An 18422-nucleotide genomic window follows, 5' to 3' on the forward strand; every position below is an offset into this window, starting at 1 on the left:
CATTGGGAGCTCAGTGTCTTAGCCCCTGGCCCACAGGGAATTCCCAACATGAGATAATTTGGTGGAAAGTAATCAAGCCTCATGTTCCAGGAAACCGTCAATATGAAAGAGTTGTTTTTAAAGTTTATAATTATGTTGTGTTTACTAAGGATCTTTCTTCAAGTGTATCCTTGAAAGCTGGAATTCTACTAGTTTTAGAAATTTTAGAAATGAATACTAAAATGAGTAAATTCTATAAGCTGTCTTTCAACACTAGTGTGTGTGTGTGTGTGTGTGTGTGTGTGTGTGCATGCGCACACGTGCGCCTGCATGCGTGCAGGCACTTGCACATGTGTGTTCAGTGGCTCCCTTTTATCTGAGTCTTTGTGACCCCATGGACTGTAGCCCGCCAGGCCCCTCTGTCCATGGGGTTTTCCAGGTAAAATACTGGAGAGGGTTGCCATTTCTTACATCGGAGAATCTTCCCCAGCCAGGGAATCAGTGTCACCTGCATCTCCTGCATTGGCAGGCAGATCCTTTACCAATGCCACCTGGAGGTCTTCAACACTAGGAGGCGTTAAGCTTAAGATTTAAAGGTAGTTATTCTTTCCTTTAATCAGATGAGTTTTTTCTCTTGCTGTTTGAAGCCTGTTGGATCCAGGGGTGGGGTTAAGTGAAATTAGAGTGAAATGAAATGTTTATAATGTTCTATTCATTCTCAGTTAATGGGCCATTGAAAACATTACAGTTTAATATTTTCTAGTTCCCTGGCCAAGGATGGAACAGGAGCCCTCTGCACTGGGAGCCCCGAGTCTTAGCCAATGGACCACCTGGAAGTTCGGGCAGTTTGGTATTTAATGGAATTTTCCTAGTAGCCTTTGGTTGTGATAAGTATGGGAGCCTTTTCTCATTTTCCATTCTATAAATACTTGGGACATATTTTACCTTTGGCAAGGACGTCACAGTGTATTCAGTTCAGTTCATTTCAGTTCAGCCGCTCAGTCGTGCCCGACTCTTTGTGACCCCTGAATCACAGCACGCCAGGCCTCCCTGTCCATCACCAACCCCCGGAGTTCACTCAGACTCACGTCCATCGAGTCAGTGATGCCATCCAGCCATCTCATCCTCTGTCGTCCCCTTCTCCTCCTGTCCCCAATCCCTCCCAGCATCAGACTCTTTTCCAATGAGTCAACTCTTCGCATGAGGTGGCCAAAGTACTGGAGTTTCAGCTTTAGCATCATTCTTTCCAAAGAAATCCCAGGGCTGATCTCCTTCAGAATGGACTGGTTGGATCTCCTTGCAGTCCAAGGGCCTCTCAAGAGTCTTCTCCAACACCACAGTTCAAAAGCATCAATTCTTCGGTGCTCAGCCTTCTTCACAGTCCAACTCTCACATCCATACATGACCACAGGAAAAACCATAGCCTTGACTAGATGGACCTTTGTTGGCAAAGTAATGTCTCTGCTTTTGAATATGCTATCTAGGTTGGTCATAACTTTCCTTCCAAAGAGGAAGCGTCTTTTAATTTCATGGCTGCAGTCACCATGTGTAGTGATTTTGGAGCCCAGAAAAATAAAGTCTGACACTGTTTCCACTGTTTCCCCATCTATTTCCCATGAAGTGATGGGACCGGATGCCATGATCTTCGTTTTCTGAATGTTGAGCTTTAAGCCAAGTTTTTCACTCTCCTCTTTCACTTTCATCAAGAGGCTTTTTAGTTCCTCTTCACTTTCTGCCATAAGGGTGGTGTCATCTGCATATCTGAGGTTATTGATATTTCTCCCAGAAATCTTGATTCCAGCTTGTGCTTCTTCCAGCCCAGCGTTTCTCATGATGTACTCTGCATATAAGTTAAATAAGCAGGGTGACAATATACAGCCTTGACCTACTTGTTTTCCTATTTGGAACCAGTCTTTTGTTCCATGTCCATGAGTAAGGATGGACTTACTCAACCACAAAAAAGAATGAAATGCCATTTGCCTAACATGAATGAATCTAGAGATTACCATGGTGAGTGAAGTAAGTTAGAAAGAAATATAGCTGGCATCAGTTGTATGTAGAATCTAAAATGTGTCACAAATGAACTTGACTAAAATCAGAAATAGACTCACAGACATCAAGAGTAGACTTTTGGTTGCCAAGGGGAGGAGATGATGGAGGAGTGATGAAATGGGAGTTTCGAACTGGCCTATGCAAACTATTATACATTGAACAGCTCAACATCAAGGTCCTACAATATAGTGTAGGGTTCTGCATTCAGTATCTTCTGATAAACTGTAATAAAGTAAAATATAAAAAACAATGTCATATATAATGGAATCACTTTGTTGTACACAGAAGTTAATACAACATGGTAAAATCAACCATACTGCAATAAAATTAAATTTTTAAAAAGAGCAGATTCTTTTAAAATGGCTTCACTGGCATTGTTGTCCTTTCTCTCTAGCCATCTTTTATTGTCTCACAATTGCTGTGACATGGGACTTCCCATTGCTGTTTAAGTCTGGATGTTGGTCAAAACCCAATTTGGTGATGTATACGCTATACACTGCTGTTTCTATTTCTCTTTCCTTTAAATTTAGTATGTTGAAAGTAAGCTAGATACTTCTCTAATAAATATCTGTATTATTTATTTGTATACAACAAGTGGCTTATTTTGTTTACAAATCCTTTGAACCTGAGATGAAAAGTGAAAACTTTCAGCAAAACATTAATTAGCGCTGTGAGCAGGATTTGTGAGACAAAATGCCACTCTTTAAGAAAAAAAGAGATTTAAATTTGATGGAGATTTTATTCCCGGATGGGAAGATTCACCTTATTGCTTGTTAGCTAATGAATGAGACATATTCACTGAATTATGTGAGAAATGGAATCTTAAAGTTAGCCAAAATTTTAAAAGTTATTAAATGTTTTCAGCTTGCCCTGGTTGAGAAATGTTAAGAATGTGTTAATCGAGAAAGGTTTGCTTGCTCCTTGGAAGAAAAGTTATGACCAACCTAGACAGCATTTTAAAAAGCAGAGACATTACTTTACCAACAAAGGTTCGTCTAGTCAAAGCCATGGTTTTTCCAGTAGTCATGTATGGATGTGAGAGTTGGACTATAAAGAAAGCTGAGCACGGAATTGATGCTTTTGAACTGTGATGTTGGAGAAGACTCTTGAGAGTCCCTTGGGCTCCAAGGAGATCCAACCAGTCCATCCTAAAGGAAATCAGTCCTGAATATTCTTTGGAAAGATTGATGCTGAAGCTGAAACTATGATACTTTGGCCACCTGATGCGAAGGGCTGACTCATTTGAAAAGACCCTGATGCTGGGAAAGATTGAAGGCAGGAGAAGGGGACAACAGAGGATGAGATGGTTGGATGGCATCACTGACTCAATGGACATGGGTTTGGGTAGACTCCAGCAGTTGGTGATGGACAGGGGGGCCTGGCATGCTGCAGTCCACGGGGTCTCAAAGAGTCAGACATGACTGAGCAACTGAACTGAACTGAAGAATGTGCCGTGCTAGCTGAGAGGCTGGAACCTCCTCTCTCCCTACCGTAAGGTACATGAATTTAAGTTAAAATTGTCTAAAGAGAAGTTACAACTGGAAAAAGAATTATGTGATTTGTGAGGATGACTGTCGAAGTTACAATGCCAAAATTATATTAGTTGATCAAATCTTTGCTTTTTAAGTCGGCTCTCCTTAGAGTTGGCCCACAGCTCTAGCAGTGACCCCCACTCCTCTCTTTCTCTTTTCTTTGTCCTGTTGCTGCCTTATCACACCCCTCAATCTGCCTCTGTCTCCCTCTCCATCAGCTAATCCCCTTCTAACTTTCCCTAACTCTCAATGGGGAGAGGGGAAGCCCGGCTTCCCTAACTCCTTCCCCCACTCTACCAAGTTTTTTTTTTTTTTCTTCCCCTGTATCAGAATCAATTTGAGCACTATTTGCTCTATATTTTAGCTATAAAAACTACAGAAAGGAAAGATGACTTTTGACACAGGCTGGGCATGATATTCTTTAGACACTGAAGAAAACTGGTTAAAATGAAGAAAAATTTTTCCTTTGAAACTTCAATACTGGTTCTTTTTGTATACAAAATTAAAAACAGCTAGCTTTTTACAAAGGCCTACCTAGAAAAAAGTTTGATGTCAACCTTTGCCTGGGCTTTCCAGATGGCCCTGGTGGGGCAGAATCTGTCTGCCAATGCAGGAGATGCAAGAGACACAGGTTTAATCCCTGGGTTGGGAGGATCCCCCGGAGGAGGGCATGGCAGCACACTGCAGTGTTCTTGCTTGGGGGATCCCATGGACAGAGGAGCTTGAAGGGCTGCAGTCCATGTGGTCACAAAGAATAGGAGAGGACTGAAGAGATTTAGCACAGCTTGCAATATTTGCCAAGTCCTTGAAATATACAGCCCAATTTGCCTCAGCCTTGGGCAAATTAGAATTTCAAGCCGGGGGTGGGGGTGGGGGTGGGGGTGGGGAGAGAGCGAGCGAGCGAGAAAATTGTCAAAGAGAACATTTTAAATCTCAAGTGGGAAAACTATGAGATCTCTGTCTGTCTGGATTTATCTGTGTCTCAGTTTGTGTTTTTGTTTTTGGATAATATGAGGTTAATTTGTAAATAAGTTCTAATTAAATTGGCTTAAAGAAAAGTAAGCACTTAGAAATCAGTTACAGGAGAAATTAACCTAAATGAAACTTCAGGTTCACGTGAACTGGGAAATATTCAAATTAAATATCTAGTATTAATGCTTGTTTGCTTATTTTATTAAGACATGTCTTGAGTCATCAACACTGTTTAATACTTCTACTGTGCCTACGTTTAATGTAAGCTAAATTTGTCAACAAGGAAAGTAACTTGAATGAAGAAACCATTTTTTAAAAAAGAAAAATATAAATGGGACAAGAGCTTTTAGATAAACTCTATTAAGAATAATTATACTTTTGGAATGGCTGTCTGAAATAGTCTCTTGAGGTAACTTGAATTTCTAGAGTGTGGTAAACTAAGTGAAGGATATTTATTGAATAGCTAGGTCATTTCCAAATAAAATAAGATTTTATTAAATAAAATAAACATCACTGAACACGAACTTCCTCTTACAAAGAAACTAAAGAGATTTTGGACTATTAATAAATAGGTACCATCCTGAGACGTTCTCTATAAGAGAGCATATGTTTTTAGAAATTACAACTGGTATTTATGTTCACCAATCTACAGAATGCTAATATAAGGACAGTTCATGGTTGCTTAAGGAAAATAAGATGTATGTTTTTAGTTAAAAAAAAGAAAAAGGTATAAGAAATGAAATTGCAGTTTATTAAGGAAGAATCCCAGGGACGGGGGAGCCTGGTGGGCTGCCGTCTATGGGGTCACACAGAGTCGGACACTACTGAAGTGACTTAGCAGCAGCAACGAAAAAAAAAGTTTATCTGACTTACAGGTGGCTGTTTCTAAATAAAGTGATTTTTAAAAGAGAGAGAGGTTTTATGGAAAGTGGACCCCCAAAAAAGTTTTGTATACAATACAAGTTTTCTTAAGATGTTGAACTGCTTTTGACAATGGATTTTAAGTTTTTTTTACCTCTGAAATGATCTGTTCCATGTTTAGCCTTGAAATCTTGTTAACTTTGGCTAAGTGAATAACTGTTGTTTCACAATGACTTATATGATCCTATCTGTTGATATTTTTGGCAAAATTTCCTAAAGTTAAATTCTAATGATGTTCTTTTGACTTCTAGCTGACTTTGGGATGCTTCAGAGGGCCCCTGAGACATCTCAGAGAGAGGTATTAAACTTACCTGGGTTCATTTGACATGTTAAATTATATGGAAAGTACTGAAGGGGTGATAAATCTTCTCAGGTTATACTGTATGGCTGATGTTACTAATATAGATATCCTAAAATTATGTGGAACTCATAAAGATCTGATATGTCCTGATAAAATGTTGTCAATTATAATTCTAGTTATTTTAAAGTGTTACATGTCATAGCAATGACCAGGTTGCTTTGTCAATTGTAATACAATCAGATTTTAAACACGCCTTATATGGTTTCACTCTGATGCCTTTGGAAGAATACTGCTACTTCTTCAAAATTTATGGAAAAGACTTTTCTAAGATTAACCAGATAAACAAATTTTGTCTGTTGGTACCAGACTGGAATTTGAATTTCTCTATTAATTCTTAGAATGCAGCTTTTGATAAAAGATTATGAATTTCTTTGCCTTTAAATGATTCATATTTGTTTTTAAAATCTTGTTACTTTGGTAAAGTAAATAAGTATTATTTAATAGTTATCTATGAAGATTGTGGTACATGTAGATAAAGCATCTTCTGCTTCTATAAAATTAACCCCACACTGTCAAACTACTGATATCCTGATGTCCTTAAAACATGGCAATAGTCTACTTCTAATTGGGGAATTTAAAATGGGTAAGCAATAGCTGTAAATCAGTCAGGGCTATGGGAAATCCAAAATGGCCACTTGGTTTTTCCTAGCTCCCTGACAAACCTCATTTTTATTTGATGGGATAAAGCATTCCTGGCTGCAAGGTTAATGCCCTCACAATGAAAAATATGTTTCACTGAACATTAAACCCTAGTTTTGTTACTCACTTCTGAGATAGTTCTGTTTTGTTATATTACTTAAAATTTAATTAAGTTGTTAAAAGGACACTCTAATTTTGTTTCTAAAATTTGTATCAGTAGTCAATCTTTAGATAAAGATAAAATGCTCCATGATGTACAACCAGATTAACACCTGAATATAACCATTTAACCAAGTCAGATGACCTGGGGTAAACTGAGATACACCTAATGAAAGCTCTTGACTTAAATTCTTGCTTGTGACCATACTAATAACTGCTAGTTATATTATTTTCTATGTTGCATGTTTCAGAAAATTATTGTCTCTTACATTACCAAGTGGGCTTCCCTTGTAGCTCAGTTGGTAAAGAATCTGCCTACAAGGCAGGAGACCCTTGATTCCTGGGTTGGGAAGATACCTTGGAGAAGGAAATGGCAACCCACTCCAGTATTCTTGCCTGAAGAATCCCAGGGACAGAGGAGCCTTGCAGGCTACAGTCTATGGGGTCACAAGAGTCGAACACGACTTAGAGACCAAACCACCACCACCATCACATTACCAAGTAAGTGACTGAGCCACTGGTAAAAAAAAAAAAAAAAAAAAAAAAAAAAATATATATATATATATATATATATATATATATATATATATATATAGTTCCATATGAGATCAATGATTGTAATAATGTAACTCTAGATATGGGAAGAGGCACTGAGTGGCTTGTCAATGGAGTCTTTGCTAGACCTGGAAATGAGCCTTTCTAGCACCACGGGACACAATGGCCATGAAATGCCCTCAAAGCATGGTCAAATCTGTGGCTATGAAGGGGCCCTGCTGACTGGAAACTGGCACTTGCAGACTGCCTCTGCAAAGATTAAATCATGGCCACTACTGTTGTTGAACTTCAATAACCCCTGAAAGGAATTCAAGGTGGATATCAGAAATTAGGCACTCAATCTGTGCTCTGGAAAAAAATGGACAAAACAAAACAGGCCTTCAGATAGTCAGATGTTTCAGTAATGTTTTTTTTTTTTTTTCTTTTTGTTATGAGCCCAAATTCTTGAATTTTCTCATACCTATAGAAACACTAACATAATGGACCAATGTCTGGTCCTAATTCTCCTGTCTAGCTTTTCTTCTAAGTACCTTAACAGCTCTTCTACTTTTATGCATCTTTAATCCTCTTGATCTAATCCCTTGAATCTATTTGTCACTCCCACTGTATAATCATAAGGGATGATCTGGGACTCTAGATGTGCTGTGACATAGGTCTTTCCAATGCTGTCTGAGTCTGGATGTTGATCAAAACCTCAATTTGGTGAGGTATTCTATACTCTTTCAATTTCTCTTTTCTTTTAATGTCAGCATATTGAAAGTAAGCTAGACAATTCTCTAATAAATATTTGTATTATTTATTGTATATAACGAATGGCTTATTTTGGTAACAAATCCTTTGAACCTGAGATGAAAGTGAAAACTTTCAGCAAAACAATTTACATAAATTTATAGGCCTTAATTATGTCATAAAGGAGATTAAAAAATATTACCTAGCATGTGGAAGAACTGAATTTATGTATTTTATAACACTGTCTCACTGATAAAAAAAAATAAAATGTGAAATCATAAAATTGACTAATAGTTCCCTCTCCTTACTGATATGATTGAATGAAGCTTCTTACTATTGAACTTCAACTATATGAGAAAATTTTTGTTCTGATAAAAATGATTCCAATCATCAATGACAAAATAAACATTTGAAATCATTCACTAAAGAAAAACACCTTGCTACCTTGCATAGCAATCAACTCCTCTAACACAAGTGTGACTCATAGAAGGCCTTTTTGTGACCTCTTACTGTAACATACCACAGTCTTATAGGGTTTGTAACATTCTTTTCTTAATTTTTATTGAAGTATAGCTGATTAGCAATATTAGGGTAATTTCTGCTGCAAGGCAAAGTGATCCCATTATATATGTTCTTTCAGTTCAGTTCAGTCGTTCAGTCGTGTCCGACTTTTTGTGACCCCATGAACCAAAACACGCCAGGCCTCCCTGTCCATCACCAACTCCTGGAGTCCACCCAAACCCAAGTCCATTGAGTCAGTGATGCCATCCAACCATCTCATCCTCTGTCGTCCCCTTCTCCTCTTGCCCTCAATCTTTCCCAGCATCAGGGTCTTTTCAAATAAGTCCTCTCTTTGCATCAGGTGGCCAAAGATCTGCAGTTTCAGCTTCAGCATCAGTCATTCCAATGAACACCCAGGACTGATCTCCTTTAGGATGGACTGGTTGGATCTCCTTGCAGTCCAAGAGACTCTCAAGAGTCTTCTCCAACACCACAGTTCAAAGACATCAATTCTTTGGCACTCAGCTTTCTTTATAGTCCAACTCTCACATCCATACATGACCACTGGAAAAACCATAGCCTTGACTAGACGGACCTTTGTTGACAAAGTAATGTCTCTGCTTTTTAATATGCTGTCTAGGTTAGTCATAACTTTCCTTCAAAGGAGTAAGGAAATTAAATCTTTTAGTTTCATGCTGCAATTGCCATCTGCAGTGATTTTGGAGCCCAGAAAAAGAAAGTCAGCCACTGTTTCCACATCTATTTGCCATGAAGTGATGGGACTGGATGCTATGATCTTAATTTTCTGAATGTTGAGCTTTAAGCCAATTTTTTCACTCTCCTCTTTCACCTTCATCAAGAGGCTTTTTAGTTCTTCTTCATTTTCTGCCATAAGGGTGGTGTCCACCTGCACATCTGAGGTCATTGATAATTTTCCCAGCAATCTTGATTTCAGCTTGTGCTTCCTCCAGCCCAGTGTTTCTCATGATGTACTCTGCATATAAATTAAATAAGCAGGGTGATAATCCCTTCCCTATTTGGAACCAGTCTGTTGTTCCATGTCCAGTTCTAACTGTTGCTTCCTGACCTGCACACAAATTTCTCAAGAGGCAGATCAGGTGGTCTGGTATGCCCATCTCTTTCAGAATTTTCCACAGTTTATTGTGATCCACACAGTCAAAGGCTTTGGCATAGTCAATAAAGCAGAAATAGGTGTTTTTCTGAAACTCTCTTGCTTTTTCGATGATCCAGTGGATGTTATCCAGTGGATTTGATCTCTGGTACCTCTGCCTTTTCTAAAACCAGCTTGAACATCAGGAATTTCACAGTTCACATACTGCTGAAGCCTGGCTTGGAGAATTTTGAGCATTACTTTACTAGCATGTGAGATGAGTGCAATCGTGTGGTAGTTTGAGCATTCTTTGGCATTGCCTTTCTTTGGGACTGGAATGAAAACTGACCTTTCCCAGTCCTGTGGCCACTGCTGAGTTTTCCAAATTTGCTGACATTGACTGCAGCACTTTCACAGGATCATCTTTTGGGATTTGAAATAGCTCACCTGGAATTCCATCACTTCCACTAGCTTTATTCGTAGTGATGCTTCCTAAGGCTCACTTGACTTCACATTCCAGGATGTCTCGCTCTAGGTGAGTGAGTGATCACACCATCGTGATTATCTGGATCGTGAAGATTTTTTTTGTACAGTTCTGTGTATTCTTGCCACCTCTGCTTAATATCTTCTGCTTCTCTTAGGTCCATACAATTTCTGTCCTTCATTAAGCCCATTGTTGCATGAAATGTTCCCTTGGTATCTCTAATTTTCTTGAAGAGACCTCTAGTCTTTCCCAGTCTGTTGTTTCCCTCTATTTCTTTGCACTGATCACTGAGGAAGGCTTTCTCATTTCTCCTTGCTATTCTTTGAAACTCTGCGTTCAAATGGGTGTATCTTTGCTTTTATCCTTTGCTTTTTGCTTCTCTTCTTTTCACGGCTATTTGTAAGGCCTCCTCAGACAGCCATTTTGCTTTTTTGCATTTCTTTTTCTTGGGGATGGTCTTGATTTCTGTTTCCTGTACAGTGTCACAAACCTCCGTTCATAGTTCATCAGGCACTCTATCAGATCTAGTCCCTTAAATCTATTTTCACTTCCACTGTATAGTCATAAGGGATTTGATTTAGGTCATACCTGAATGGTCTAGTGGTTTTCCCCACTTTCTTCACGTAAGTCTGAATTTGGCAATAAGGAGTTCATGATCTGAGCCGCAGTCAGCTCCCAGTCTTGTTTTTGTTGCCTGTATAGAGCTTCTCCATCTTTGGCTGAAAAGAATATAATCAATCTGATTTCAGTGTCGACCATCTGGTGATGTCCATGTGTAGAGTCTTCTCTTGCGTTGTTGAAGAGGGTGTTTGCTATGACCAGTGTGTTCTCTTGGCAGAACTCTATTAGCCTTTGCCCTGCTTCATTCTGTACTCTAAGGCCAAATTTGCCTGTTACTCCAGGTGTTTCTTGACTTCCTACTTTTGCATTCCTGTCCCCTATAATGAAAAGGACATCTTTTTTGGGTGTTAGTTCTAGAAGGTCTTGTAGGTCTTCATAGACCTGTTCAACTTCAGCTTCTTCAGCATTACTGGTCAGGGCATAGACTTGGATTACCATGATATTGAATGGTTTGCCTTGGAAATGAACAGAGATCATTCTGTCGTTTTTGAGACTGCATCCAAGTACTGCATTTCAGACTCTTCTGTTGACTATGAGGGCTACTCCATTTCTTCTGAGATTCCTGCCCACAGTAGTAGATATAATGGTCATTTGAGTTAAATTCACCCATTCCAGTCCATCTTAGTTTGCTGATTCCTAGAATGTCGATGTTCACTCTTGCCATCTCCTGTTTGATCACTTCCAATTTGCCTTGATTCATGGACCTAACAGTCCAGGTTCCTATGCAATATTGCTCTTTACAGCAATGGACCTTGCTTCTATCACCAGTCACATCCACAACTGGGTGTTGTTTTTCTTTGGCTCCATCCCATCATTCTTTCTGGAGTTATTTCTCCAGTGATCTCCAGTAGCATATTGGGCACCTACTGATCTGGACAGTTAATCTTTCAGTATCCTATCTTTTTGCCATTTCATACTGTTCACGGGGTTCTCACGGCAAGAATACTGAAGTGGTTTGCCATTCCCTTCTCCAGTGGACCACAACCTCTCCACCATGACCTGTCCATCTTGGGTGGCCCCACTATGCCCACTTTATTTCAGGATGTTGACTACAGTTTTCTGTGCTATACATTAGGATCTTGTTTATCTGTATTCACTCTTAATAAAATTTATTTCATCACAATATTTGACTACAGGAGAGTTGTGACCTTAAGGGTCCCTGGCACAAAGTTACTGAAATGTCCCATAATTTAATTTTTACAGTTAAAAATTAGAAATTATTTTTGATTCAAAACTAACTAAATCTAAGAAAATGGCCTGAGAATGAAGTAGCTATGCACAGGATAAAACTAACGGATACTGTGTAATGATTAACTGAAAAAAACTGCAAGGTTTTAAGGAATACTCATAAATAAATTCTTTCAGGAAATGAAAAAGTTCCTTAGCTAACAAACACTTCCAAAAGAGTCAGTAAAATATTTGAAACAACTACAAAAACTGTTTCACAAAAAATATTTGAGTAACAAAAAATACCCAAAGGCTTCCCGACAGAAGGTGCTTATTCTTACATGGAAACAAAATGCCTTTCCCACAGTGTTCACATTTGACAGGATTTCTGTCCAGTGTGAAATTTTAATACACTTGCACATGAGAGAAAGTGAAGGTTTTCCTGAATTTTTCAATCACTGGATGTCTGTAAAGTGTGGGTTCTTAAATGTTTATTTATACGTGATTTATATCTATAACCTTTACCACATTGATGACATTGATATGGTTTCTCTCCAATGTGACTTCTCTGATGTATTTTAAGAGAACTGGCATTAATGAATACTTTCTCACATTCTTTACATTTATAATGACCATCTCCAGTATGTGTTATTATGTGTTTCTCGAAGTAATAGTTAAATATGTAGGATTTTCCACATTCCTTACACTCATAGGGTTTTTCTCCAGTGTGGATTCTTTCATGCTTTTGAAGAGAAGTTGCAGAAATCAATACTTTAGAACATGTTTTACATACATATGGCATCTCTTTTGCGTGCTGTCTTTTGTGTTCCGTTAAGGAACTTAAATAACTGTAGGCTTTATCACATTGGTTACACTCATAGAGTTTCACTCCTCTGTGAATTCTTTCATGAACTTGAATACTTTTAGGACTTTTAAACTCTCTTCCACATTGTTTACATAGATAAGGTTTCTCCCTAGTGTGACGCCTTTCATGCTTTCGAAGATCACTGAAAGTAATGAATCCTTTCTCACATTTCTGACATTTAAAAGGTGAATCTCCAGTGTGTATTACCATGTGTCTTTGAAAAGTTCTTTTCCATAAGAAGGCTTTCCCACATTCTTTACATTCATAAGGTTTCTCCCCAGTGTGAGTTCTTCTGTGTTGCTGCCAACATTTTCCAGATGGAAAACATTTTCCACATTGTAAACATTCATAGGGTTTCTCTCTACTGTGACTCTTTTCATGTATTTCAAGAGAACTGGAATTATTGAATGCTCTTTCACATTTCTTACATTTATAAGGGCCATCTCCAGCGTGTATTATCAGGTGTTTTTGGAGCCTTTCATTTAATCTGTAGGCTTTCCCACACTCCTTACACTCATAGGGTTTTTCTCGCGTGTGGATCGTCTTATGCTTTTGAAGAGAGCTGGCAAAAGTCAATGCTTTAGAATATGTTTTAGATATACATGGCATCTCTTCTGTGTGAAGTGTTTTGTGTGCCTTTAAGGAATACAAATAATTGAAGGTTTTACCACATTGGTTACAGTCATAGGATTTTTCTCTCCTGTGAATTCTTTCATGTATTTTTATACTTCGAGGAGCTTCCAAGGTTTTTCCACATTGTTTACACTGATAGGGATTCTCTCCATTGTGACTCCTTAAATGATATTGATAATGACTGAAAAAAATGAATGCTTTCTCACATTTCTCACATTTATAAGGTAGATCTCCAGTGTGTGTTACCATGTGTTTTAGAAAACTTATGTTCCACATGAAGGCTTTCCCACATTCTCTACATTCATAGGGTTTTTCCCCCGTGTGAGTTCTTTTGTGCAGTAGGAAAGATTTTTGATATGGAAAAACTTTTCCACATTGTAAACATTCATAGGGTTTCTTTCCAGTGTGACTACTTTCATGTGTTCTGAGAGCACTGGGAGAAACGAATGCCTTCCCACATTCTTTACACTTATATAACTTCTCAGGGTACCCTTGATGCTCTCTTGGTTTGTCTTCAACATGACACTTCATATGTCTAGTAAGGGATGAAACACTCATGAAGGTTTTTCCACATGGACTGCATTTCCATGGTTTTAAATCATGAGTCTTTTTCTCCATTTTGAGAGCTGAAATAAGATTTTCTTCAAAGGAACTAAGGTCCTTATTTTCAGGCAGTTTCCCTCTCATAGGACTTCTGCAAATCATGAGAATAACATTCTTACTTTCTTTATTCTATTACATTTTTGTATTTATTACATCTTACAGGAATAGTGGGGTTTTCTATCTTGTGTGAATTGTTACAAGTTAAATATACTGAATGCTCTTCAGCAGATCTCCAACCTTTCTATTAACCTGATATGGAGAAAATAAGCGTTTGAAGCACAAGTACTAAGTCTGTGTTCTAGCAGCCCAAGAGCCAAAAGTACTGCAGCTTGAGCTCTGCAACAAGACAAGCCACTGCAATGAGAAGTCTCCTTAATGCAACAGAGATAGCCACCACTCTCCATAAGTCAAGAAAAAGCTGGGCACCAATGCAGACCCAGCAGAGCCAAAAATAAATACATAAATAAATAAAATTATTTTAAAAAACTAATATTCAAATACAGTTTATGAATATAAACTGCACACAAATTACATTGGAAAATGGAACATTTCTTCTACATTTAAGAAAATATTTCTGAAAAAAAAAATAAAGAAAATATTTCTGGGAGACATTTTCAAGAATAATTAAATTTCAAAATGCGGCTATTTCTTTTCTTTGGTTCCTTTAAAATCTTCATAACAGACCTAAATTCACACATGAGACATGCTTTGTATCGTGAATATGGCTTACCTTAATTTTTTCCCAGGGTTTTTCTCCAAATCTTCAGTGTCATGATCTTGTTGTTTTGCCGCTGAAATGCAGAAACAGAAAAATGTCCCAAAGTATTAGAAATTAAAGAAAAATTCATTGGATTTCAGGTCCATGATGAACTCTGACTCTGCCCAGTTTCTGTTTCTTTCTTTTTCTCCCCCACCATGTTGTGTAGCTTGTGGGATATTACTTCCTGAGCCAGGGATTGAACCCAGGCCAGAGTGGTGAAAGAGTCAAGTCCTAACTTTTGGACTGCAGGAGACTTGCCCTTTTTTCCCCTCATAGTTTCTTTACCAATGCATTCTCTTTCCATATTCCAAATCTTTGAACACTACAGACAGATAACACTTGTTCTGTAGGACTTTTGTCATTCTTACCTACTGATGCCAGATTCCTGATGTTTTCCAACATCACATCTCTGTAGAGTTTCTTCTGTGAGGAATCCAGTAAAACCCACTCATCCTGGGTAAAATTCACAGCCACATCCTCAAAGACCAATGAGTCCTAAAACACCCAAAATATGCACACAGTGAGATACATGAGACTGAAATGCTAGACATCTATGTGTGTGTATGTGCTTAGTCACTCAGTCGTGTCCAACTCTTTGCGACCCCATGGACTGCAATCCACAAGGCTCCTGTGTCCTTGGGGATTCTCCAGGCAAGAACACTGGAGTGAGCTGCCATGCCCTCCTACTCCATTTATAAATGCTATGCAGCTTACATATGATTCTGTTATTCTATGATTTCATCATGAGACACCTACACTCCACACTTCCTCAATAATGGAATAGCATCATGAAGAAATGAAATTATTTATACATCATTTCTGTGGTCACAGTATTGCTTATATCACAATCATGGCCAAGCCAGAGAATGGAGGGTAATGACAGAAATCCTTTACAAATGAAACAAATACAATATTAGAAACACTGATTTCCTGTGAAAAAATTCTTCCATCTTCTTCCTTATGATCTACAATTTACAGTACCACATGGGGCAGATGATCAACACTGCACAGTTTTTCAATGAATAAAAACCCAGTAAAAAACTGGAAAGCCTTTTCTAGTCATATGACCTAACATCAGAGGCCAGGTGACCAGTATAACTTAGACTTTGAACAAAGTCCAGGTGTCCACACTGACCCAACGTCCTCCAGTTTTTTAGAAAAAAATCACCTGCAGCTGCCTGAATATAAATATTCTTCTGAAGAAACACTACCTTTAAGTTGGCTGATAATAATCACAGAATCTGCTTTTCTCTTCTCTCTACATAATAAAACTTGATGTAGATAGCAAGGGACTTCAACCTTAGACCTTAGAGATGAAGAATCACTAACAATGTGTTAGACCACAAAATTCACTCTACTCAAGTGCCTCTGGGCACTTCCAGCCAAATTTTAAACACACAGTGCAATTACACACCAGAAACACTCTTTCTCATCACACACTAACAGTATACCCTGGGCCTTACTGCCTTTAAACACAGGTTAAGAGCTACAGCTACATCAACGTCCATAATACTTTGAGGATAAATTTTCCTGTGATCATAAAATATGAGGGTATCATCATTGGCTTCCTCCAAAAGAACATAAAGCTTCCATCCCGCAATTTCAAGAACAAGTGTTTCGTCAGCAACCACTATAACCACTGCTAGGCATAAATCTAGTCTATGGTCTGTGAATTTAAATGTTGTGATTCTCCATCTCACAAGAAGAGAATGAAAAAACATGAAATAAAGAACCATAAGAGCACAACCTGAAAAGTCAAGCTGGAGCCCTAATCTGGGAAAAAGAAAAGAAAGGCATTTAAAAAATATTCCTCAAATATTTTGCTCTAAAGGCCTGTACCCCAAAACACCTGTTTCACTAGAGTCTAACACAAAGATTAAAAATACCAAAAACACAGAACAAAATATTCATGAACCTAGCATGAAATTTTTTAATGGAATATTTCAGGTACAGCTAATGAAAATCACTAAAGAAAAAGAGAGACAGAAATCACAAGCACTGACGTTTTCCTAACGTTAATGACAGACAACATCTGTAGATCCAGAAGCTCAGTGAACAAAAAATGAAAACAACTAAAACGGAGACCAATGCATGTTATATTCAACATAAAGAAAAAAACAAAAGCAAAGAGAAAATAATGTAAAAAGCCAGAGGCACACTTTTATGTATAGGAAAAGACTAGAATCAGATTGCACTTCCTTCTGGGACAAAACATAAACTAAAGCAAGAACCAAGTTGACTGAAATATTAAATGATTTCATATTTTAAAAAATTGCTAGAATTTTGTTAGCAAGCAAAATTAGGAAAAATTAAGAATACAAAGCCATTTTGAGAAAAAAGTTGATGGAATTAGTCATTAATATAACAAGTTTGAAAGATACCTTTGAAAATTCATTAGAAATGGGTATTTGCTGTTGGTCAGCGGTTGAGAATCCACCTGCCAATGCAGTGGACACGAGTTTGATCCCTGCTTTAGGAACAGCCCACAGACAAAGTGGCAACTAAGTCAATGGGTCACAAGTAGTGACTCCGATCTCCAGAGCCTTAGAGCCAGAACTACTGAGCCAGCATACTGCTACTACTGAAGCTCTTGCCCATAGAATTGATGCTATGGGCATCAATAGACAACTGCTCACCGCAACTAGAGACTGGCTCTCTCTTACTGAAACTAGAGAAAGCCTGCGTGCAGCAAGGAAGACCCAGGATAGCCATAAATAAATCTTTAAGAAAAAATTCAAAAACAAAAGAAAAAATTCATTGGAAAGAATATAAATTATGCAGGGGGACTAAAAGTGGCATTCTTGTTGTTGTTCAGCTACAAGTTGATAAACATGTAGTCATTATGACTAAAAGAGAAGATAGAAGTGACTAGTATAAGGAAGACACACAGGGAAAATGAAAATTTAAAAGACTTAGTAAAATCAGGCATCCGTTTATCATCACAAACAAGAAATAGAGGCAACTTCTACTTCCTAAGAAAGAGCATGTTCCTGAATTCTGTACATAAATTCAAATAGTCATTCTGTGGCACATAACTGTGTCTGTGAAACATTTGAAAGATACTCCAACAACAGATAACTCTTGGTTAAGGGGACATATTCAGAGTCTTCCCTGGTAGCCTAGTGTTTAAGAATCTGCCTTGCAATGCAAGGGATGCAGGTAAGAATGCTGCTCTAGGAATTAAAGTCCTGCACATCCTGGGGCAACCAAGCCTGCGTGCTTTAGAGCCCCTGCTCAATAACAAGACAGGTTCATGTGCCTGAACTACAGAAAAATACAGAACAAAAGTCAGCAAGCTGCAGCAAAGATCCAGAGCAGTCAACATAAAAATGATGAGAATAATAATAATCTGGAAAATAAAAATTTGAAACTTCAGAAACAACAGGGTAAGACTTATCCTAATATTGGAGGAAAGTCAGTATCTTCCTAGAGAGCCACATTGAAATTGGACAAAGAAAAGGAAAGGCAATTCAAATGAAAATAAACTTGTTTTAACAAATAGTGCAAGAATTAATAGATATTCACAAACACACAAAATGAATAAAATGAATGTTGACACAGGACTTACATATTTTACCAGAAAAACCCTCAAAACCATTACAGATCTAAATGTACAGTACACAAGTAATAACCTCCTGCAAAATTTCACAGAAAGAAATAGAAATTAAGTCATCTTGGCTTTGATGATTAATTTTCAAACAACAAACACAAAGCCTATGAAAGAAAATAAGTATAATTTCACTTCATTAATAGAAAATGCCTCCTCTGAGAAAGAGAG

The 18422-nt window shown here is 37.9% G+C and overlaps 1 protein-coding gene across 5 annotated transcripts in view; it reads right to left on the bottom strand.

Moving 5' to 3' along the window:
• Positions 1–222: 222 nt before the first annotated feature.
• LOC147368474 (zinc finger protein 101-like) overlaps positions 223–18422 on the bottom strand; it is a 55262-nt gene continuing 37062 nt past the window's right edge. For 3 of the 5 annotated variants that reach the window (XM_086409095.1, XM_086409094.1, XM_086409093.1), the window contains exons 2-4: positions 15013–15139; positions 14615–14675; positions 8430–13975 (exon numbers count right to left, since the gene is read on the bottom strand). In XM_086409095.1, coding sequence (XP_086265221.1) covers positions 12235–13975; positions 14615–14675; positions 15013–15046 — 1836 coding nt within the window. In that variant the 5' untranslated portion in view covers positions 15047–15139 and the 3' untranslated portion in view covers positions 8430–12234. Of the gene's footprint in view, positions 2254–8429; positions 13976–14021; positions 14134–14614; positions 14676–15012; positions 15140–18422 lie in introns of those variants that run through there. The other 2 variants (XM_086409096.1, XM_086409098.1) reach the window with 2 other exon arrangements.

Source organism: Bos grunniens, chromosome 7 (assembly GCF_055505025.1).
Source record: "Bos grunniens cultivar Pamir isolate PY7600 chromosome 7, Bosgru_T2T1.0, whole genome shotgun sequence".
NCBI lineage: Eukaryota > Metazoa > Chordata > Mammalia > Artiodactyla > Bovidae > Bos > Bos grunniens.